General features: G+C 41.7%; 1 protein-coding gene across 4 annotated transcripts in view; it reads right to left on the reverse strand.

The window, feature by feature from the left end:
• Positions 1-25,417, reverse strand: part of NME7 (NME/NM23 family member 7) — a 95,768-nt gene that overhangs the window by 2,342 nt on the left and 68,009 nt on the right. The window contains exons 11-12 of one of the 4 annotated variants that reach the window (XM_026075849.1): positions 14,655-14,762; positions 11,882-11,952 (exon numbers count right to left, since the gene is read on the reverse strand). In XM_026075849.1, the coding sequence (XP_025931634.1) occupies positions 11,882-11,952; positions 14,655-14,762 (179 nt within the window). Of the gene's footprint in view, positions 1-6; positions 1,918-3,321; positions 6,724-11,881; positions 11,953-14,654; positions 14,763-25,417 lie in introns of those variants that run through there. The other 3 variants (XM_026075852.1, XM_026075850.1, XM_026075851.1) reach the window with 3 other exon arrangements.

Consider the following 25,417-nt stretch of genomic DNA (forward strand, 5'->3'; position numbering starts at 1 on the left):
TTGCCTTCATGTAATAGTACATTACATTATAAACTGTCAGTTTGAACACTTTGTTCTTTCTGCCAGATTGGCTCAAAGTAGTTAAGCATAATTGTTGCCATTAAAGCAAAGTTTATCTCTGTTCTTGTTGATATAGGACACCTGGACTCCAGGGTGACAGGCACATAAAAATACTTGTAAATAAAGAGCAGAAAGACACATTTAAGGACAAGGCCCTTTAAGGCTGTGTCAGCATGAACACTTGCACAAATACAGAACAGCAATCATCGGTTTTACATAGCTAAATGTTGGGACTTCTGGGCTTCTGTTCCCAGTTTGGCCTACAGCATCTGACCTACAAAGGCTAAGCATGAAACCCAGCATGTGCAGGGAGCTATGCCAAGAGCAAACAAAAAAGGCCAAGTACTGTCGACTCTATTCCTTTGCTGGAAATAATTCTGGGTCGAGCCTCAGTTTGAGGTGCTGATATAATTGTTTGCAACACAGGCCACATATTTCTGGGAGATGCAGAAAAGTTTGATTGATTGCTTGATAAGCTCCTTCAACTCCCACAATTTACTGCAATATCTTGGCCAGAGCTATTTGACCTCCCCGTCAGTTATGTGGTGATCCACCCTTATGGTAGCAGCAACACATCGATATATAGGTAAACGCCTGCCCTCACTCAACTCCTGCTCACTTGCAATTAGCAATAAAAGGCATTGTGCTAACTACTGCAGTCCTTAAAAGCCCCTGATTTTGAGCAGCCAGTTTACCCAGGTCAGGCTGCATAAGCCTCAGCTTACTCATGACCTACAGAAAACTTCTTCCTCCTCAATTATCTTTTATTGGCGTGTCCAAGATCCACGCGGACTGTACTGACAAGGCTCAAACATGAGAACAAGCACAGCAAGTATTGTAGAATGTGCAAACCTAGGTGCCGGTCTGTTCTTTCCAGCTATAATTATCATTATGTGGGTCAGCTGCCACCCAGCTCCCAGTAAACCCTGTTAACAGCTGACACATCTGTGGTACATAGAAAGGATCCTTCTCTCTAAGAACCTCCCATTACGGAGCACTGCAGTGCTGGGCCAGAAATTAAAATATTAGCCAACAGGTGACAAGAGCCATTAGTTATTCCACTCAAATGACAATATACTTGGTGTTTTGCAGAAGACAAGAACCAAAACCAAGGATTTTAGCACCACCAGGTGCTTTGAGGTGTTTCCATCTTATGATGTCCCAGCTGGAGACTGCTTGAAGAACCCAAGTCTCTTTCCAAGGGGAACCAGGACTTAGAGGTACTCACACTGAGCATGGAGACAGGGATTAGGTATTCCAAAACATTCTGCATTTTAGGAAATAAAGTTATTCTCTTTTCCAGGGTCCAATTATAGTATAAATCACAGAAAACAGAGCTGTGCCTGTGTAAGACTCTCAAAACACCTCAAATTCGAACTAGGGCAAGATTAGTTTCAACAATGCAAGCACACCTCTGGTTTCTTTAAAGGACCCAAAGGTGGTACTGGACAAGTATCCACCAAGAATCAGTCCGAAACTAACCAAACATGTTCCTCAGAAGCCATCCAATGGCCTTCAAATGATGCTAACGTTCAGGCATGCTCACTCCTGCCCAGGGACGAAACAGGATTAAATTTAAAGACAGTACCCTCCTTACAAATCCCAGCAACCATCTACCTGCTTTATAGTATGCAGCTATGCCTGCTCCAATTCCTGTTCAGGGAATAACAACAACAATGTTCAGGAAGTAATAACAGGGATGAATAACTGTGACCTTCTGGCTTTGACCCCATAAACTGCTACACCTGGGAGGAGTTCAGAGTGGCTTCATTCCATGAAGTTTTGCTTCAGTCACACATGCTTCTCTGCAGAACTCGCATTAAGTTGGCTACTCCCTCTGTAAGCTTCCAAATGTTACTGCAGAAAGTCACATCCAAAATTTCAGGAGTTAATACAGCAGGCAATAACAAAATCTAGTCTCATGTCCTAGCTGGGTGCAAACAATTATCATTTCAACAATATGTGCCTAAGAGCATGGAGAGGTCAGACGAAGCTAAAAAAAGAAAGCAACTCAAGCAAGGCAACCTTCCAGGGGAGAGCAAAAGATCTTAGTAATAACGCAGGACCCAGCACAGGCACAAAGTGTCCTGGAAGTTTTCAAGTGTAAGGATTAGAGGCACCTACAATTCAATTCTCCTTCTACCCAGGAAACAAAGCAGAAAGCAGAGCTGATGAGAGGTGTCAGCTAAACAGCTTTGGAGTCTGAGGCTGTCTATGTAAGGACAGGGTACGGTACACCTTGGACAGTAGCAGCACACCATCCTGGCAGCACTCAGAGAAAGCCCTGGCATTGAAAGGGTACTCCATTCTTCCCAGTCCATTCATCCTGTTCCCTTGGGCTGGCAGTTGTGGATGGGAGACCCTGTGCGTATCATTTGTGGCAGCAGCAAAGGGGCTGATGGGGAGACACTCTGCTGAGAATTATGCTGAGATCACAGATTCACTTCACATCCATCATCAAAAAGCTGACAGCAATTTCAGTCCTTCCTCATCTCTGCTGAATCAAAATTGGCAGCCAGGAGATGGAAAGCTTCTTCATGCCTTGATTCACCTCAAGCCAGTCAGTCACTTCAGTGCTTTTCAAGCAGCCAGATGCTCATGAGTACTATCTCTCTGAAATCAGTTTGGGACTACATCTTCTCGAGTCAGTGTAGGCATCCGGGCGCATAATCCAGAGTGTCTTTGCCGAACTCCAGTTTCAGCACCAGTACGAAATAACGTTCTCCTGAAGCGCTTCGGTTTTATGATTTTAACAGGTTATCTCAATTTGAGGTCACCAGTAGGAATTAAAATATCTCTTTGCCCGTTAATCTTGTTTCATACATCAGCATGAACTTGAAGACTCTAGTGGATCTGCTGATGTTCAAAATGTATTTCAGCTACAGTTGACTCAGCACATGACTAAACCTTTAGATCAATACACCCAAAGATCATGGATTCATACCATCCTTACAGCCCAAAGGAGTCTAAAATAAAAGTGGTTGTCAAGCAAGAGGGTCTATTTATTCACTGCCTTAACTGTTCCCAAAATAATCATTTGCTGACATGACCCTGAAGAGAGCTTAGTACCAGGAAGTTTGTTCAAGAATCAAAAGTTCGGGTGACTCTTGCCTCTCTCTAAAGCGCAGGCACTCTAAGAAGTAAAGCTGGTTATGCTGCCCAAGAATGAATAATTTCTACTATTCACATACACTGCAAGTTTCCCAGTTAACTTCTTAAGCACAGTTGGGACAAAAACCCCTATGCACTGAAAAATAAAACTTTGCAATGGAAAGTTTTATTAATGAAAGACTAGAGAATGACATTTACTATAGTCTGCTTTTATGCTATGCACTGATAACACAGTCATCTCAAACACTGTGTATGGTTATGCTCAACTCAGAAAATATGGTGAAAGGAAAAAAGGTCAAGAGAAGAGCAACAGAAACTATTTGGGAAAATTACCATACAACAAGAGATTGCAGAAATCTGAATTCCAAACAGGACATAAATGAAAGGACATGACAATCATCAATTATAGCAAAAGCAAAACATTAAGAAAGTGAGTTTTATGCTATTTACAGTGGAACAGTAGAAGAAAAGTAAGTGAAAGTAAATGCTTATTCTTTAAAATGACAAAGAAATGATGTTTTTACATCATACATGACTAATTTGCTGACTCAAAGAACTGATTTCTGAAGTATAGATATTTGAAGATGCAATAAGAGGGTATAGTTTCACTACGTATGATCAGCTTGATCTAATCTTCCTTTTCCATGGCATAAACCAACTGCTGAGTAGCTGGGATTGAGTCTATTATCCCAGGACTTTCCCACCAGGAGCTCTACTCTTCCTTTGGCAACATCTTTGGTCACCATCAGAAAAGATCACTGACCTGGAAAGGCCACTGAAATGAAATAATGTGGAAGGTCCTGGCACCCATCTCACATGAAAAACTACAACATGACAGCGAGTACTGCTTCTACAAGGATCCCAAGTAGCCTACTGAGTCACCACGATCACTGCCTCTGCACTTCAGGAATATCTTGAGGGACACTTCCTTGCCTCAAAGTTGGGAGTGCTGCTCTTGGGGACATGCCTACAATGCCCTTGAACCAGTCAGCTTAGGTACAGACAGGATGCTAGGCGCAGCAACATGGAGCTTGATGCAAGCTGCAAACATGTCCTGAACACTGGATAAAAACCCTGAAAAGGGCCCCTCCAGCTAGCATCTGAACTATCTAGGTAAAACCTGGTTCAGATACGTTCACACATGCCACAGGCACTGCGGGGCTCCTTTTCAGTACTGAGCTAAGACGCTCTGGCTTACTCTGAGGGCACTAAAAGCCATGGTCCTCATGAGCTGATAGATTATGGCAAACGGAGGAGGAAGTATCACAAAGAGACAGCAAGGACATGTCTTCACTCACATCAGGTTTTCAAGTGAGGATGGAAGCAACAGGCAAATAAATGAAATGGAAGGCAGACAGCATTTAAAGATCTTCCTAAGCAACCAAGATGTTCTGCAAGATAGCGTTTGGCAAGTGGACCAAATGGGCTAAACCTGACAGCATGACAGGTAACTTAAGTAAGACAGTAACATACCATCCTGCAAAAAAAAACAACCAAAATGAAAGCGCCTCCCTCACAAATGACATCACTGAACCTCAGAAGCTTCACTGCCCTCTGGGACAGGTCAGTATTAATCACTCAAGGCCAAGAGCTCGTTTCAAATCTCAGCAGCTCTGTGCGATTACAACACTCCTATTATGTGCTGAACCACGCACTGTCATGCTAGGCCTTGACTCCTGACACCTGAGTGACCATGTTCCCATTCAGTAGCTGGGTTGAGTGACGCAGCTGCCAAAGAAAATTCACAGTTTCTGGTTTATACCTAGATCCTCTCAGCATACTACCATTCCCCAGTGGTACAGCAAAAACTACCGCTGACATCAGCACAGAGGGAAACTGGCCCAGTTAGCAACTCTTGTCAATAAATGCTCAGGCGCTAGCCTAATTGTAGACATACATACATCACTGTCTCACTGCACCTATCACTCCCTTTCTATATGCCAATGCATCTTAGGGCTAAGGGGGAAGAGGGAGAATCCTACTCTTGGAGCCAGAAGATGCCCAGTGACTTCGAAGAGCACCAGACTGCAGCCAACATCACCCTGTTGAGGACAAACAGTGAGTTCCTTCAGGCAGCCATCTCCATTTTGTTCCATGTTTGTACAGCAGCTAGCACAAGGGCATCATAACCGGTGCCTGAGTCCTCAGTATTATCACAGCACACCACAAAACCAATACTGATATGACATTGCACTTTGAATAATCACTAATTGTTAATTTTGGAAGAAGAAGTGGTTTCTAGAGCTTGAAAAAATTTTAATTTGAGATAAACCATGTTGTTAGCATCTATGCTAGACAGGAAATCAAGTTCACAGCTTTCTAGCCACATTAACACAAGTTTGGCTTTGTTTTTCTCCCCATGCTGCACATACATTTAAATACATGTACACAGGCTGCTGACTTAAATTCTCCTCTTAATTACTACTAGTTTACAGTAGTGAGTCAAGGGGGTTGCACTGAGGAGAAAAGGGGTAAAGCCTATGCAGGAAGTACAGAGCTAGCTAATCATTTGCCTATCTGAACTCTGAGAGACAGGTGCAAGGTGTAACTGGCTGAGGTCAACGCTAGCAATCCATGCAAAAATATATCTGTAGTACACAGCTCTATGTGCTATGGGAAAACAGTGCTTCTCTTACCAAGAGAAATGTTTTAGAGCTCCTTGCTCAAGAAACAAAAGGAGATTCTGGGCTTCTGTGTACCTGGTTAACTACCATGTCTCCTTATTGCTTCAGCTGTACAAGGCAGGGTTTTTCTTTGCCTTTGTCTACCCATAGCACAGCTAAATTGCTGCTATGCTTCAGCTGGAAGAAGAGCGGAAAAGGACCTGGGCTTTTGGGTTCAAAATGAGAACATGCCAAGGGAAAGAAGACAACAGCAGTCTCACCAAGACCCAACCTGGGCCTCGGATGAGCTATCAAGAAGTGTTGTGCCTTCCTCTGCCTTGACCTCCCCTCCACAAAATTACCTTGCTCAGCGCAACGTGAACATGTGCCAAAAGCCAAGCCTTGTTTATCACACAGGTTACCTTTGGGACCAGGTGAAACTTAAAGAGCTCTGGGAGCCGTTTGGTTCACACTCATTAACTTCTCGTCTCTGGCACTTATAAACCTCAGACTTGGCAGAACAAGGGGCAACTGGACCTCAGATACTTACGCAGAAGTGGAAGCACAAGAGCTGAACTATTTCACAACTCTGTTTAAACAAGATTCTAGTTTAGTTTGCCTGTCTGGCCCAGAACAAGTATAATAATTTTACAACCTACGTGTGAAATTAGGCTGCCAGTGAACTAATAATATGATGAGTTAATAAAAAAAGATAGATCACCAACATGTATTCAAAATCCATCTATCATTGCTGTTTTAAATTTTCACTTCTCTTTACATAGGTAGGCCTATGCAAATGATTACTTAATTCTACAACTATATATACAGCTTTGAGAAGTGTTTTGAGACAGAATTCCAGTGGTGGCTAACATTCTCTTAAATGCAGAAACAGCACCAAATAAGATGAAGTTTTCCTGCACTCCAGATTCTTTCCAATCTGTTCCCATGGCTGTTGGATAAAAAGTATCAAAAGTTAAATGGAGAAGCACTTGAATCATAATTGCCATTATCTGACAAATCTCACTAAAAATCAATTTGTACTAAGAGAGACTGAAATTTCCAACTGACAGTCAAAAATAACTATTGTTTTCATGAAAACATAAAAAAAAAAACCTCCAATTTTTTTATTTCTTTTCACTGGAGACGATTAAAAGCATTTTACCCTGCATTATTCAGCTCAGTATGGGCCCCTAATAAAAGACTTCATTTGCAAAATTGCCATATGACTGAGCAAAACAATTGCTTCTTTATTAATATTTTAAAGACTCCTGAAGGAAATGCTGTACAGCTAAAATGCCCTCAGTGAAAGGTTCATTGCCATGTTATGCACTTCTGCTGTGTAATGTTTTACAAGCTGCGCTGCCCTGTGAATGGAGAGAGCTAGTTCTCAGCTGGTAGAGGCAGCTTGCATAATGCCAGACGAGTTAATCGGTAACAAGCAATGCGGGAGACCTTTGTTCACAATGTGACAGGCACGAATTCCACACTAAGCACATTGACGCTTCTGAGAGTTATTCATTGACATGCTTTATTAAATTGTTCGGACTATACCTTGATGCACCAAAAAGATTAGTTTAAGCAGAACTGCATCCCTCTGATGCCTTCCATCCTAAGCTGTTATATTATAACCTAAGCCTACAGATCAGCTCGCTGCTGGTGAAGGATATGGCAAGACAAGGGCAGTGGGCGGGAAAGAAAGCAGCAAATACAAAGTGCAAGCTGGCAGTCAGCAGAGTGCTTTTGTAACAGAACTCTGTGCTTATGGAAATGGTTATGGGGAGCATTTGTTGTTGTCCCCCCCCCTGCAAAGGGAGTGCCTCCACATCCCCTCTGAATAGCTCACTAGAACAACCCTCCCTTCCCAGTAAAAGCAAAGGGAGAGGAGGTACAAGGAGCGCTTATCACGGCACCACTTGGAAAAGCAGAGCCGAGGATCACTGGCTTCCAGCAGTTTGAAGACGCACTGCACCAAAAGCCCAGGAGCAGCACAGCTCTTAACAACCATCACAGCGTTTAGTTAATACCAAGTCTAAGGAGAACAATACTGTGCTTTGCATCGCCCACAGCACTTGTCTGGACAAAACCTATCTGCTGAACTGGCCCATCCGGTCACCACTCAGCACGTCATCACCTCCCTGAGGCTGGATCCAACTAGACAAACTTCCAGTGCCTCTGCTGGGTGAGTTTCTGTCCATCAGGCAACTGCAGGAATCTGCACAGCTAAATAATACTAGTTGTTTGCTTAAATGCCTTAGAAACAGGAAACCAATCTCACTGGTGTGAGGCTGAGCAAGGGAAAGAAGAGCTTGTAACAGTAACTTGCACAGTCTGCCAGTCCACAGCCTCACTCTTGAATACCACAGCACATTTAAAATTTAAAGAAGTGATAAGGAAAAAAACCCATCATGACAGCTCTCTCAAAAGACAAAAAGAAAAAGGCAAAGCATCCCACTTCAATAGGTCATTTTTCTGTCTGTGGATGCTACAAATAGTCCAGAGGCAAGGGAAAAGGCAGCAGATGATACTCAAGAAGGTTCTGACTACAGCCTGGCTGGAAAGACCTGCAATGCTGAAAACTGTCACAGCTCCCTCCAGGATCCCAGTCCCCAGGGGAGAACGTCATAGCACCTGGCAGCTATGCACAGCACCCTGAGGAGTCAATGGTATGGGCACTGATGGAGATGTAACATATAAGTAAGACCAAAAAGGAAGCTGGCATACCTTCCACACCCATGACAACTCCTGGCAAAACAGCCCACCCCATCTGCTGCTTCATACATTGCATACCACACATATAGAGGCCACATATAAGCACACTCCCACAACAGCTGCTGTGTTATTGTCCACTAGAAAAATTAGTCACTTAATAATAGCATCTCCCTTGGCAAGAAGGAAAAGGTTATTTCACCCAGAGCTCAAATGATCTTACTCATCCCATAACAAATCCTTCCTGATGTACATCTTACTGATGGCAAAGTCCTCTCCCTCTCTCTATATATATACGTATGTATATGTACACACACACATGTATGACTATTAAGCATTTTCTAATAATGTGAAGAAGTCTCATGAGATTGACTCTGCCCAAACATAATGGTATACAAAGACAAAGCTAGCGTGGCCAGCCCAGACACAGCAGGCTGCTTCTCAATGGAGAGCTCTTCCAGGTTACCCCAGACCTGTGTAGTCTATCAGCCTGAGTGTTTTGCAAAGGCCATTTATGGCACTGCTCACAAAAAAATATCTTAAGGTGTACAGTACAAGGAACAACTTACAGGCAAAGCATGGCAAACCCCAGAAATGCTGGTTTTGTTATAACTGCAGGTCCAGGATAGCAGTTTAATGGCTGCAGATTATGTGGATTCCTGCATAATTCAAGAGGTGCTCAGCCACTTGAGATCCAATGAACTGAGGTGTGTGCACAGCACCACCTCCTGTGGAAAGTTTTACTCATTGCACTTTTAGCGATGTGAATAAAATCTTCACTGACTGATTTTTAATTTGCCCTCATTTCTTTATGGGGGCATATAAACCAAAACATCTTTTAGCAGCAACACCTTATACCCAGTACTTCAATTAGAACCAGTCTAGGAATGGCTAATTTCAAATGAAACTTGTTTTGTCTAGAGAATTCTGATTCATCAGATCCAAAGATTTGTAAGCATTTGTTTCAACAAGATACTTATCAGAAATGATCCTCAGGTCCAGGATGGTGAGTTGAGAAACAGATTTGTCTTTCACTGTATGTACATGAAAGACACAGACTCAAAACTGTCATGAGGCTGTTAAATAAAGCACTCATTTGGCATATAAAACATGCATGTTGCAATCTTTGCTCTACCTGACTCAGAAGGCATGTGAACCCAGGTGAGTGCTGTAACCACTTGGTTGGTCCAAATAGCACCTGCTTTACATAAAATAGAAAAAAATCTGACGAGGTAGAATGACACCTACTTTGGATATGGGAGACAAATGCAAACCTCTGAATGAAGGTCCCAGGCAGTGACACTGGTTGGTCAGAAATAGCTATTTTAGCTTTCATCTGTGAAACTCCAACATCTCATAAATACTGCATCTCCCTCATGATCCTTTCTGTACCTCCTCCTTTCTCTCCTTTCCCCATTCAAATGAGAAACCGATGGCAAAGCTGAGAAAACAGACTATTCTGAGCCATTCATCTCTACGCATTGTCAGTTGTAAAAATACATTTTACATGGATATGAGGACACACAAGTCTATGAAGTGTCTGATCCAGCAAGTCAGACAGCTCATCCAAGAGGTCTCAGGGTAATAGTCTCCCTTCTCCCATATCATTAAACTAGAAATAAAAAAAAGCAGTTACAGTTTTACATCTGATTTTTCTATCTGGCCAGTGGCGTTTCAGGCTCAATTGCATCTCACCTCTTGTCTCGAGTCAAAGTGAGCTATTCATTAACTCTGATATGCTTTAGTCACTACCTAAAACGTGAAGTAGTTTGTAGTATAAAGACAAGAGTTCAGGGTCAAACTGGTGGGAGCAAGTGCCAGTGATATATATTTTTTAATTAAAAGTGAACTTTTCTTTTTTTTCCAGGTCCATGGAAGAGAGAACCAACAGACAACACTGAAAAATTACTGCACTGCATTAATTAAACTTACTATTCTAAAACTAGGTGTGTAAGCTGACCCTTACTGGCTTAGCCCCTGAGCTTCCTGAGACAGTGTTGCTCTCTCTCCTTCCTCCCTTGGTCATGATTTGTGGGAGTAAGGTCACAACCTTCCCCTTCCTAGTGATCTTCAACTAAGTCTGAACCACTGAAGTCACTTGCAGTTTGGCTATTAACTTCAGGGAGCATCTGATCCAGCCCTCAATTACCTATCTCTTGAATTCTTTAAGAAGTCAAGGACATGGCTCCATTAATGGACAATTGGACAGCAGCTGCCCTTATAAGCACTTTTCAAATTCATTTTGGTAAGATCTTAAACAGTGGGTGATGGAAACTGCAGAGAAAAGGGCGTAGAAATCTTAAAGTACACAGCTCCCGGCATTAATGATACCTAACTTATTTGAATCCTCAGAAAAGCACCCTTCTACACACAAACACTCCTCTACTGTGCTTTAATAAATACTGCATATTTAAGAACCATGATAGGACACTAGGTTAACCAGATACCTCCCCTTTCCATCTCCATTGGTTCTGGAAGATCAAAAGTCACAAGAAGAATTAGCCCACAGACCAACCTATTCAGCTTCTCATCCACAAAATGGCAAATGTAATAGTCCCTTTGACCATTTTGCCTGCAAGGTCTTTAGGGCACTGCTGGCCCTGCAGATGTGCACAGAGAACATGTACCACAAGGGAGTCAGGATTGTGACAGAACTTCTGATAAGCTCCTTCAGAATTACTAATATCAACATTCTACATGAGGCTGACAGACACAATTAAGGCTTTCTTTGTACAAACCCACGGGGCTAAACTCAAGCTCAGAGATCCTGAAAGTTGCACTTAGCAGCCCTTAGGCTTGTAAGGAAAGGCTGCACTGGAAATGGGAATCCCTGGAAAAGGATGACTTGGCCATAAAACATGGTCAAGGTTGTACAGGAGCTCTGAACCAAAGACAGCAAAGATCCTTATTCACTGTGTATCCAGCTGGCTCTGCCCACTTTGGGGGCAGAAGTAGTTGGCTGAGGCCCACCTCTTCAGCTCACCAAGAGTTTCAGAAAGTTTATACCACAGCATACACTCTCCAAGAAAGCTTACTTGCTTTAGGGGAATGCGGAACGTGGCAGAATTCAGAATAGTAATTAAACTATTTCTCTTGCAGCAAAAATTAAAATATACAAGGTATATGTAGTGGGAAGTGAAAAGAAAAAAAGTGTTAATTTCATGCCATTATTTGTAACAGAGATTCTGCACTGTTTTCTAAAATTAGTTGCATTTAGTATTTCATTTTGAGGAAGGGAAATACAAATCAGAACATGCTCAAACAGAATTTCAGAGCCAAACACTTTCATGTCAAATTTTGAAAATGGTTTGGCCAAACTCACATAAAATCAGCACCAGAGTTAGAAATGAAACTCTGAAATTCCAAGCTCTTGTGCCTGAATTCTGATTGCCAAACTGTACCTTTTACATCGGCAAAAATGTGTGCAAGAATTTGCAGGTAGGCTGGTTTCTGGAGCTATGCTGGGTGATACCTGCAACAGAATATTAACAATGTACAAAAAACAATACCACCTGAGGAAAGGAAAGCAACTGCTAGGCATGAATTCCTTTTCTTTGAGGATTTAAAAGGGATTGCCCATCTTTGCCAGTTAAACCCAGCAGATTAAATTTCTCTCTGAAATTTCAGTCAGTAAGGTATAGCAAGGCTCAGCTGTCCTACAATGATATTATAAAGCTTTTATATGAACAGTTGTATTTCAGCAACAACGACATCTCCTACCAGAACACGGACATAACAAATACAGTGCTAACTCCATACTGAAAGAAGCAAGTTCCACTGCTACCTGTGGACGGGGGGCCACCATAGGTCCGTCAAAGCCTTTCTCCTCAGTGAAAAGTGCCTTACCTAACTCTGAATTCACCTCCTCTGAAGCCGAGAACAATTGCTCTCTTAAACTCAGTGTATTAAAATATTCAGTTATCCATTAAAGAATGAAAACACTCACTACAATTCACTGAAGGGCATATTTCTTAAAAACGTTAGTTTGGCTCAATGCTTTTGGCTAAAGTTTCCTTCTCTGGTTGCCTCACAAGGCACACACTCTACTCTAGCCCAGCATGTACAGTGCGGATACAATTATTGGGGGAAGGAGGAGAGGGTCTGCTTTCTGCTTGCCACCAAATGAGACCTCTGCCACTGGTCTGAGCTGCTCTCACAGAAAAGCTTATGGAGGGAAAAGTCTTTCCCAGGGATGGTCTCTGCACATATTATATCATTTCTATTTAATCAGTGGCAACAAGCTCTTGCACTTGAGCGAATCCAGAGGTTCTTTCTTATTTTGCTTACCTGAGTTTTCAGGTAACTACATTTCTTACAAAACACAGATCTAAAGAAACTCCAAGAAGTGCATATGTTCTAGGAGTAAAAAGGCTTCTGTAGTTGACATAATGATGCTCACTTGCCAAACAATCAGAACAAAACATTCACTGCTTTACTACACTCATTGAACAGCTGATGTCCTTTACCATTGCTGGTTTAGCCTGGACTGTTACAGGAGAAACAACAGACAGATGAAAAGTCACATTCTGTGTAACAATTATGCCTATGGTAGAAGTCATTTAGACTAATAATAATAAAAAAAAAGACTTAAAATGATCAGTCTGCCATGGGAAAAGCGAAGTATGTACTCAAAGTAATAACAGAACACAATCAAGAAGTAAGCTTATGAATCAGCTGTGGAATTCACAGGACATGAACTCATGTAACAGAGATGTTGGAAAAAACTCCAGCCTTAATATTTGTTCTGGAGAAGCAAGTCAACTGCTTTGTCCCACTCACCTCACTCACAGTAACTGCAAACTCAATTTAAACAACCAGTTAAAGGGGGTTATAGCTGCTTTGCTCCACCAGGCAGCATAAAGGACACACACTGTACCAGTGGATACAAGAGATGCACAGTTCTGCTGAAATACTAAAATGCTCTGTGGGACTTTTTCCTTTTTCCTTGGGGTTTATGCCTTTTTTCTGCTGTCATCTAAAAGCTGTGGTGAGCTATTTTAGGCGCATGGTTACAAGTAACTACTTGCTAGTTTAAATCCAGCCCTTATCAGCAGCAACTAAAAATTGTCAACTTTCAATGAGAACTTGGAAATGGTTTGAAAGTTTTAACTCTGTTGATATTGGCTGTAATTCTCAGTGTTAAATTCCAGTATTCTGTTCTTTAAGATAGACGCAATTTCCTGGCAAACGGTACTTTAACCCACAGATCTAATTTTACTTCATGAAGGGAGATGACGATAACAGTTAGTTCTTCCTCTCCCCTTAACAGAAACACAGTTTGGCAGTATAAAATGCATCCAGCCTTGCAAAACTCTTGCTGCTCCACCATTCTGCTATAGTCTGACAGCAAAACACTCACAAAACACATGTAGACAGTACAAGAGAAGCTTTGCATGCATTGGAAAAATCATCTTCATTAATGCAGAGATCTATCCAAAATATGCTGGCATGCCACTTTACCCCCTCATGCAGACTTCAGCTCTTGGGCATGGGATTAAGTAAGTGAGCTTGTTCTGGGTTTCACAGTGAGTACTTCTGTCTTTATAAACTCCCTTAATTTAGTATTTTTCCCATTTTATTGGACTTTAATGAAAAAATACAAACCCAAAATCAGATAATAATTAGTAAGTTAATATAAAACACAGGAAATATCTACTGATGGTCGTAATTATGACCATTGACAAGTAAAACTGGTCTTTAACTGCAGGATTTGAATCCCTAGTGTCTGTAATATTCCCAAGCCTAACACAAGCTTTCTGTGGAGACAGCCTAGATCAGGAGCCATGGTGGTCATCCAAGAAAAGGCTCAGCTGGAGTCCCTGCAGGAGTACTGTCAGACACTGGCATCCAGTCCCCAGGATACATCTGGCCAGTGATAAGCTTCTTACCTTTCATTTCATTAAATACTCTGATGTACTATATTGTTTCAAAGAAAGTGCAGGGACGAATTTTTTTACAGTATCAGAATTCTGCCTTTGACTTACCCAGATAACAAGGTCAACTGCTCTTTATGATCTCTCTGCTTTTGTTTTTATTTGATGACTGGTCTCCACTGGCTGCTCCACACACAAAACATTTAAACAACTTAAAATGGTGTCAAGTACAGATTTTCATTTTGAAGCCGCCTGTGATATAAAAGCATAATAAAAAACGGATTTATTTACGAGGTCTTACCTCCAAAAGACCATCTTCAGGTAGGTCTGTGCAGTGGACAGCATTCTGAATCTTGTTCTTTCCAAAGACAGCACGCAGAGTTCCAGGTCGGAGATGACGGGCTATTTCCTGTTGAACACAAGAAGATTGAAAGACCTTGTGAACCACATTGTTCCTTTATATCATGGATGCAACAGAATCTTACAAAGTAAGACGTGATTGTGATATTAATATATGTATGGTACACATGAATGAAATGAATGAATGAAAATCAAAAGAGAAATTTCAGACTGCATTATATGTATGTACGACTGCTGAAAAGCCAGAACCCAAACTGTGAAAACTGTCTGCTTGAAATTGGGGCAATCAAGCCACCTTGGGTGGAACTCAAGGTCAACTATATTATACCTTCCTGGCATGTGTGTTAACATAAGTAGCTTCTGTTAGCAAGTTTGCAGCTCTCAAGCACAGAGCGTACCAGTCCTTAGTAAGCAGACACAAGTGTGCCACCTTGGTAGAGTGCCTCCCCTTAAACCAAAGGGACTGACCATTTGCCTCAAAACTCGACATACGAAATCAAACTACTGAACAATCTCTCAGTCTTCTTCTCTGCTGTGCTCTCTGACACTGACTAGTGCCAGCATCTTCTTCAGCTAAACAAATGTGTCATCCTTGGTTTGATCCCCTCTAAAGATTAGCACATTCAGACTCTATATCTTGTCCTGTTCTTTGAAGATGAAATTTCAACTTTCTTCTTCATCTATGATGCCAAACTTCTCCTTGACCTCTCACAGAATGTTTTTATTATTACAGCACTACCACTTAGATCCTGAGATGACCTTGCACTCCTACCTCTTTTCCATGGCAAATCTCCCATCTTCTATCTCAGAGGGCTGCCTTCATTGGCTCTCCCTTCCACCATGCTCTTTTCTTTGGGACATAATGCAATCCTGCTGTACCTCTCTGCACTCTCACCTTGCAGTGTTGCCGTTTGCCCCCTTTTCCTACGCCAACCATGTTACACCTTGTTGACCTCTCCTTCTAACACCCTGGAGCTTTCTTCCAAGCCTACCTCATGCAAAGTATGCCTACTCTTAAAATCAAGTGGAGATGCCATTAGCCCGTTTTTTCCTCCTTAAAACCCATTGACATTCTCTCTCCTTTCATGAGTGCATACTGAGCACCACTCGCTGCGAGGGGACAGACTGGTGACAGGCTCAGACTACAGCTACAGAACAAAAGTATTCTTCCTTGACAACAGAGCCTACACCAGGCTGTCTCTGAAAAGACACACATACATTAGGGTATAATCACTCCCAAAGCAGCCATTGCAGTTTCACTGTGCCACTCCCAGGTGTTTGTTTCGGTGTCACAGCTGGAGGTTACTGCCCCCACAGCCAAGTCACCAGACCGGATTGTTCAAGCACTCCTTAACTTCCAGTGTCAGTCAGGTTCAAAGCAACTTCAGCCAGCAGTGGCTCTTGGCTGACCCAGGCAACTTTGCACAGGTACCAATGAGAACCACTTGCATGATGCATGCTTTTCCCTGGCATGGCAATGAAAGTCTTAATCCAGTACAAAAGAACCTTACAAGAGGTTATATGACCATACCCTTGAGCCACTCTCCAGCTTCATCTGCTTGTCATGTCTCATTTCTAAACTAAGACAATTTGATTTTAAGGGCAAGGTCAGGGCTCTCAGCCCAGCAAGCCCTATTTCCACAGAGTCCTGGATTGTTTCCTGTAATAACAATTAATAAGTATGGTGATCTGTTACCTAATACCCATCTGAAAGGCAATTAAACTGCTTTAATGGTTGGGGTTTGTCTAACTCAAACCATGCTCTGAAAAGTTTCAGTTCCCCATTGTTACTGTGCATATGTCACAAGTTACACAGGCTTCTCGGATATGGATTCCAGGGACATTTGGAAAAGATATTCTTTACATCAACCAACTTTCACTTCAGAGGAAAGTTCAAGAGGTAGAATGGAAGAAAGAAAGCAAGCTCCAGGACAGGAAAAATCTCTACATGGTCCTCATTAAAGGCTTGCAAGAAAAAAGCCTGCTGGGGAAACAAAAGTCACACATCAGTTAACTATGGCTGTTTGACACTTAAGTCTTTGCTTGAAACAACTGTTGATTTCAGTAACAATTAGCTGCCAGGAAGCTGGCAATAGCATTAGGTTTTCAATTCTTTTAAGGACAGTTTAGACATACTAGAAAAATGCTTGTGGCTACAGAACCTTTGCTAGTACTTTTGCAAAAACCAACTCAGATCTCAAAGGGTAAAGCTTGATGTTTCACATTGTGTTTATCTCCCATCCATCAAACACCTTGCTGAAACTGTTCCCTCCTCCCACAGGTTAAAAAATATGGCTTCTTCTGAATCTTTCCCAAATCTTCCCTTGACCCATCTTCCTCATCAAACCCACTTTTTTTTTTTTTTCTGTAACAGCAGCTATGGCTTCCTGTTTTGTCATCTGCCCTAAGCTCTAATTTCAAAACTTTTAGAGGACCTCATTTTTCTTCTTCTTCTAACATCGGAGAAAGCTCCTACTTTGTGATACTACTTTGATCTCCTGTTCTCCTCCACCTTTTTTTTTTTTTTTAATACACACAAGTTGCTACACGTTCTCCTGCACTCCTGAAACTCATCACCTGTCTTGCACAAAAATAAATTGATTCTCTTCTGCCTGGACTTAGATTAGATCAGAAGTACATGAAGGTAGCTTCTGTAACACTTTACATGGTTAGCACCGGCCAAATAAGAATCTAAATAAACCTCTCCTGCCATCAGTGAATAAACAGGACAAGAGATAAGGCAGTCTCTGCTTATATTCATGCAGCCAAAAAAGGACACAGAATCATCAATTCTAAAGTTTTACTATTCCTTCTCTTTCTTATAACACCATTGTGGAATTCTAGGCAGGGAACAAGGCATCTATGTAGAAGGAAGAACATACAGAGAGATGTATGGACCATATATAGGTGTATATGTGTATATATGGCTGGAAATCTTGGGAATATTTCAGAGAGGGGGAAGGGAGATCCTTACAGAACACAGCACATCTTAAAATATGTCCCTCTGCTCCATAACAGGACACTTCCTGAACATTTTATTTATAGGGTCTCTACTACAACAGCAAAGAGATGTAAACATATTAGGGTGCATTTGTTTGTTTGATTGTTTTTTTAAGCTTTCTGCTGAGCCTAGTTTCAGGAGCCTTTTTTTGCATCTATAGTTTTCAATAACTTTTTGAGAGAAGCCAAATGCAAGGTGCGATGAAGGGTGAATTAAGAGCAGCTAGAGCTCTACCAGATGTATGAGAGGAGAGGAGCATGTGTGTGCAGGAACTGCATGCCCGTGTGCAAGTGAGGATGCCACAAACTCCTGTCTCATATGAAGAACACATCTCTGGGGCAAATCAAACCAGGACTGCTGAACCAAAAAGCTCTTTGGTCTCATTCAGCAGACTATTTGATCACACGTTACAGACTGGGCTTTGATCTACAGCTAGCTGTTTGAAGAGTTTTGGCCTACACAAGCTACAGATGCATATATTTCATGTTTCTCTCCACTCTATAACAGTTCACCGTGTAACACTGCCTCTATAAAATACTTTGCACAATCCAAAATCTTTCTACTTCTACAAGAACAAAGGGAAACAAAAATGTCCCCATTACTTTCAGTAGAGTCATATGTCAAAATCAGATTGAAAAATCATAAACCTGCTTCATAAGAAGAGCGGTTAACCACTTTTCCTTCAAACAGCTGATATTTCATGGGCTGGACAGGAAGTTATACAGAACAGTAACACGTATTTCAGCCAAAACTGTAGATTTCAAGTAAATCTGGCCAGATGTTTTTTTAAAGCCTCTGCCTTGAACGTTTGAGTATCTAGAAAGACAGATGTGCCACTGTTCTTAAATATTTCTGTGTGCTTTGTTGTCGCTTAGATGACATCCAAAGAAAAACCAAAGAGGCAACCATTGAATCTGTGCAGCAACCATTCCTTCTTGCTTCAGTGAGAAATGGCATAACAAACTCCAAATTGACCAAAATTACACAAAGGAGCTTTTACAGCCTAAAACTGTGTTCTATCTGAACATTAACTAGAACAAGGGAACCTTTAAAATATGTTACTGGTTCTCTTGAGTAAAACAAAATAAAAATAAACCGGTTTGTGATCAAACTCCTCTACCCATGGTACGCTCCCAAAGCAGGTTGCTTCTCTTAGGTTTGCTCTCAGGCCTGCAGCATTTTGAGGACTTTTTCAGAATCAGAGAACAGTTGAGGTTGGAAGAGACCTCTGGAGACCATCTAGTCCAAACCCCCTGATCAATCAGGGTCACCTAGAGCAAGCTGCCCAGGACCATGTCCAGACAGCTTTTGAATATCTCCAAGGATAGAGACTCCACAACCTCTCTGGGCAACCTCTTCCAGTGCTCAGTCACCCTCAAAGTAAAAAGGTTTCTTCTTATATTCAGACAGAATATAAAGGGCTGCATATAATGGGCTACAACAAACTCTGCACAGTCCCCTCTAAGCCCCAGGAAAAAAATCTTGTCTTCCTTCACCGTCTGAGGCCTGACTGTGTGTTGGCTCCTTGCTCTTCTCAGCACTCATCATTCATTACCCTTGCTGAAAGCTTTATATTGACTTGATCTCTTCTCCTCTGCCTTTCCCACCCTGCACTTATGAAGCTTCTTCCCTCTCCAGCTCTCCAAGCCCAGCTGCTCTCATAAAAGACATGGTCTCTCTTCCCCCTCAAGGGTGCCAACTGATTCAGAAGCAGTAGCCAGAACCAGACAAACAAGCAAGCCTTTCTCCTTTTACAGTCCAGCTACACCCTTTTCAAGGAAACAGAACACATGTTAACTGCAAACAAACAAAATAAAGTAAATTCCACCACTCACAGTGGAATTTGGCTGAACTTCAGCTATCTGAAAACTGACCACCTTGTAAGCCAGGTGCCTAAGCTCCCTCTGTAGTGAGCAGAGGGAGATAAGCCCTTTCAGAAAAAGATTCTTTTGTAGTCCAACAGGTACGTAAGGTAGGTGGGGTAAGTACCTCTCTCTCTCCACTTCCCATCACCACAGGCCTTCGACTGGCTTTTAGTCACAGGGATTTCAGCACCAGTTGTGTCACACACTGCTGGTTGCAGCAGGGAGCTGCACAAAATATCCACTCCTGTACAAGCCACCATCAGCAAGAGGTTAAATGATGAAAGTAGCACAGCCTCTGTCACGCAAGGTGTAGTACAAGTGTTGCCTGCAATGCTTATTCAAGCTACGAAACACCTCAAAATTATTGTTACTGTGGGGACAACTTCAGTTGATCGGTCTGCTATATCATTCACAGAAGTTCCCATCCTAAGACAAAGGCTAAACAGCCAAAATTGAATCTGCGGTCACATATGACATTGTCCATGACACCGCAAGGGTTAATTTGCCTCAGCTTGCTTTGCCTTTTTTGCAGCTCATATCCACCCCTGCTCCTTCTAAACTCAAATCAAGCAATTTTTATGTGTGCGCTCCCCCTATAGTTACCTCAATCCTGACTTACGTTCCCCAGTGTCATGCCGTGAACCACCTTACGTTCACATCAGCTGCGGCAGAAGAACCTGGCAATTTTCCACTCCAGCATCAATCTGAGGTCCATTTAACCATCAGCGAATGCAGTGCTAAGCCTTCTGTCTGTACTACTGAGAGAAAAATCTACATACGGCGGTGCTGCTGCCCCTGTAGTCTTTAACCAGGTAAGAACGCATTTTGCCCTAAAACCTGAGGCCTGCTTGTCAACGAATACTTCAGAAAGTCTCTAAATACAAAACAAGGTCACTGTTAAAGCAGAGTCAGAGCACAGAAATAGTTTCCTTCATCTTCCATTTTACAAAGCAATCCAGAACAGAAGTCTCTTGTTGACAGAGTGACACATTTTCTCTTACCTGTGTTCCACATGAGCAGCAGCAAAGTCATGTACATATATAGAAGCAATATTAAAGGTCTTACGCCCACTTCCAAGGGACCCAATGTTATCAGAAAGTCCTTGTACTTTCTGCATATTGAAAAAAAAAAACAAAAAACCTCACACACAAAGCAAGCCCCTTCCAAACACACATATACACACGAATACTAAACACCACTCGCCTTTTAATCCTTATCACAAAAGAAACTGATACAAAGATCCTCAAGAATCTGGAAAGGTTACAATGATATTCTTTATAATATTTAGCATAGTCTTCTGTCCCTTGAGCACTGCATTTGACCTTCAGCTTGTCTTCTGCTGATTCATAATAAAATGTTTATGCCCCCAATCACTTGCCAGGTGTCTTGACAAGTTTCTCCTATCTTTAACTGAACCAAGTCTGTGTGAACACAGTTATGTATTTGAAACAATGCAAACGTAAAGGTTTGTTCAGCAAACTAAATGATCAGACCCAGGCAATAACAGACAAGTTTTCAATTACAAGGCTGTAAAAAGTGCATCAGAAACTCATCTCCTTCCGAAATCAAATTGTTTTTTGCGGCAGCAGCAGCAAGTCATCAAACCAGTTTATTTTGTTACAAAAGCCTGCTCTGGCCTGATTAAAGAAAAATGCATCTGCCCTTCTGTTTTCATAAAGTCACCCAACCTCTGAAGCACCGGTCTGCAGCCCTGTATCTTTCAGAAGTTTTGTTAATGCACGTACACTTGTGTTCTATACTACAGTGTTGGCAGCTTCTTCTGAAGCTCACAGGTCTCTAGAAGTTGTTATATCATCTACTTCTTCTCATCCTCTATCCCCTGAGGCACTTTCATTCTCTCTGCTTCACTCCCACTTGTTCTCTACCAATCTTCTATCTGGCAGCCCAAGGGTGTTGCAGTTTTGACATCACCAACTCTCCACAGACTCTGTTCTGTGGGCAGGAGATGTGGAACATTTGCCAGCCTGCGATAGCATTTTTATTTGTCTTGGCACTTCTGGTCTATGCTTGAGCAATGCTAATGATAACAGAAAACTGTTTACTGTTGTATATGTTTACACTTTTGCCATAACCGATGGGCCAAATTTAGGCAAGAGTAAGCAGGTGCAATTTTGAGTCAAGCACGAGCTAGATCTGATGGTGAAGTTTTGAGGACAACTGACACACGAAGTATAAGTTGGTCAAAAAACAGAGATAAAGATAAAATAACTAGCTATCATGTGGCATTATCTGGGTGAAATAAAGGATATTTAAATTACTTGACTAGTTGGAAAAGGAAGCATTTAGCAACAACAAGCAAATAATCCCACAATGCATCTGAAAAAAAACAGTACAAGTGCGACTTGACTATCAGTTGCTTTACTTAAATCTTTAAAGGTGAAATATTTGTCCTACTGATGCTTTTCAACTGCCTTCAGTGGGTCCAGAATTTCACCCATTTACTTATTCACCTGTAAAACAAGGATTAAAAAAAATACTAGACTGCAAGGGATATTTGGGGATTTCATTAATTCACGTTAACAAAATATTTGGAGAGCCTCCAGTGAAAGTCACTGCAGAGTTGAAGACATTATTTTTAGTCTGAAGATATCTTGCCTGAGTTTTCCCCAACAAGAACAAGAATAATTAGAAAATTTCTTTTCCTTAGATATTTTAGAGTCAAAATTTTACATTTGCAAAAGCAGTCCAGATATCTGAGCTTCACACTTTACAAAGCAGAAAAAATTGCTTCAAAATTCAACAAGTTTTCCGTTTTCTCTAGCCAAACCAACTTTGGACCATCCACTTAAATAGAACACACAGACGGACTGAAAGGCAAAACTCACAAGTCTGCTGCAAACCCCAGAGATCCTTCTCATCGTGGCTTATCAGGAGCAAGCGAGCTTTCCCTTCCACGCTGTGCCCTGAAGCCTCTTCTATCCAACAGTGAGCTTTTCCTTGGAGGCAGCAGTGCTGCCATCTCTTCCCATACAGCTGTGAACAGCCCTGTTCTGAGGGAAGAAATCATTCATTATTTGTGCTATACCTGTTTTTTAAACCTCCTGCTGTGTTCAAGACTAGTTGCGCTAGTCAGCATCTCTGTGCATACTAAAGGACAGTTCCTGGCCTGAAGACCTTGCCATCTGAACAGACACCAAGAAGAGCAGAAAACAGGAGCAGAACTGATCCCATATTTCAGGGTAGGAAAGCAGGACAGAGAAACAGTAAGTAATTTCTCAAGGGTGCAAGGAAATACAAAATTCTCAAGGAGCATAAGTTCAGTGTCTAGCGCTGAGCTCAAGTCTTCTGAATCCTACCCCACTTCTTCAACCATTCTTGCTCTCTGATTTCACGCTGCTTTAATTCGTGACTAGCACTCTGATTGATGGTAAGCCACAGGCTGCAAAACCCAGTCCGTGCCAGGTCAGCCTCGGGGAACTTGACAACTGTCTTGGGAACACAAAGAAGAACTGGTGCTCACCCCTCTTCTACCCTAACCTCATTTTGTTCCCTTGATCCCTAGAAAGGCTGCAGAGAAAGGGAAAACTTCTAACAAGGGGGGATACATGAGAAGTCCCAGGTGCAGCTCCAATGCAGTCCATCATACTGTAAGTGAAAGCTGCTAAAAATTCTGCTCAGGTGGCCCTGCAGTAAAACACAAAAGGTCAGCCTAAACCAAGCAGACCAGCAAGCAGCACCCTAAATTATTCATCTTCTCAGCATTTGAATCATTCATTTTATATTCCATTTTTAAAATGCCTTTGTTTACTTAATAGTGTCCAGAGACAATAAGACCAGTGCTAAAGACTGAAATCTCTTACTGCAGCTGCTCTCAAGGCTGTCAGCTATTACAAAAGGGAGGATTAAAAAACAACACCACCACCAAAAAGATTAAAATACCCATCATCATCAGAAAAGCAAAAAAAGCAAAACAACATCACCTGCTTCTTTTTGGTATAGAAGGAAAGGCTCAGGTTACAGTATTTGTTTCTGCCCAATTCTAAGCCCTCAGCAATGTAGCTTGAGCAAAAAAGACTAGAGTGCTCCGGCCACAGCATGTATTTCTTGTGTTATTACAACAGCATGTAGTGCACCGAGGGACTTTCAGTCTATCCACATCCTGCTGCAATGTTCAGTGCAAGGATACCACCTATACCACTTAGAAAACCAGCTGATCCCTGTAAAAGGAAACCCACTTGAGAAACTGATAGAGCTCCTTCCAGCAGTGGTTAGCTCCCCACAGATGAACCTCTTTGGTATACTCAAAGACTAATTTATCACCAAGAGTACTTAAGGTAACAACACTGTGATCTGCAGCTCCTTTTCTATTTGGTTATGATTAGCTCTACTACTCATTTGTTAACCAAGCAGATCCTGAATAAGCAGTCCTCTCGGATAAGAGTTTCATAGATCTGATCATCCTCTTCACTTGTTTATTACAAGGAATGTTAAAAAAAAAAATGCTGTGCACATCCAAGAATTGACTAGCTAAACTGCTAAATGAAAGACATGAAACCTTTGGGGACAACTCCAGGCAACTTCAGGATACTCAAGACCACACCCTCATCACAGTTATGTGGAAGAGTAAGTGCTCTACTGTCCTTTTTCTGCACAGTTATAACTTGCTCTATTGCACATTTGCAACATTTTCAACCAGCACCTTTTGTGTGCTGACTCTTGCTAACTGCCTTGTAGAGTGCTTTGGAAAAAGCCCTTTCAGCCTGACAAAGTTCCAGCTTATTATTTTCTTACAACATTTTTTACTGGAGTTAGCACTGCTACTACTTCTTAACATGAAGTTTACATGACAGCACTACAAACTATTGTGTTCCAACCAGAAATTACAAAAAATTTAAGTGAAGGACTATTTGTAGCCAAAAAAAGCCAGAATCAGACAGGTAGACACGCTTTGAATCTATTCAAATCAAAGATTCTGCAAATACAAGGCCACTGTGACCAGGAGGTATATCTATTCTTTGCTAAGAAGCTGGAGAAGGAGAAAAGAATTGTTTGATGCAGTAACAGTATCATTTTCTTTCCTTGACCAAGCGACCTCCACATTTCCCAACAGCATCTTCTGAAAATACTGCTCCCTTTCTCCAAGAAAGGACTGCGGTCATATGGAGCCTTATTTTTTGCCTAAATGCTTCTTTTCAGGGATTAGCTTTTAGATGCTCGAAAACATCACTGTCCAGTGTAAAGGAATGATTTGCTCCTTGCTGTAACTAAACAGAACACAAGGGAAGCAAACAGAACAACAGCTTGGACAGACACTAACCCAAAACTAAGCATGTTCTGGGAAAGCCTTGTGCTTTTATGGACCGAACACATTAACGAATCTAGTCTCAAACACTTCAGCAGCTAAAGTAGAAATCATAGTAGAGCAGTCCAAAAAAGGAAGAAAAAAAAGAAAAAAAAAAATCACCTACAGACTGTGATCCCAGGAGGAGAATACAACCTAGGAATCCTGATGACCAACTCTGTGCCTTACTGACAAAGGCTGTATTTTCACTAGGGGGAAAAAATATGTATAAATATATATATATTAAAAAAAAACAAACAAGTGTTAAAACCCTCCTGCAGGCAAGGTACATTGCATTTTAACCCAGTGTGGCTGGGAAGAACCAGCCCTGGAGAGAACCCTGCAGATTACCTTTGGCCAGCCTACCAGTGGTAAAACTACATTGTGTATTTGCCTAAACCAGGCCGGAATCACACAATCACCTGATATGTTAAAAGCCCTACCTCTTTTTCTACTGTGGTGATAAACATATCCGTTCTCCTTAATCCATCCAAGGCCTTGTCCAGACTACTTAAAAGATAGGGTATTTTGAAATG

Source organism: Apteryx rowi, unplaced genomic scaffold, assembly GCF_003343035.1.
Source record: "Apteryx rowi isolate R43461 unplaced genomic scaffold, aptRow1 scaffold_413, whole genome shotgun sequence".
Classification (NCBI taxonomy): domain Eukaryota; kingdom Metazoa; phylum Chordata; class Aves; order Apterygiformes; family Apterygidae; genus Apteryx; species Apteryx rowi.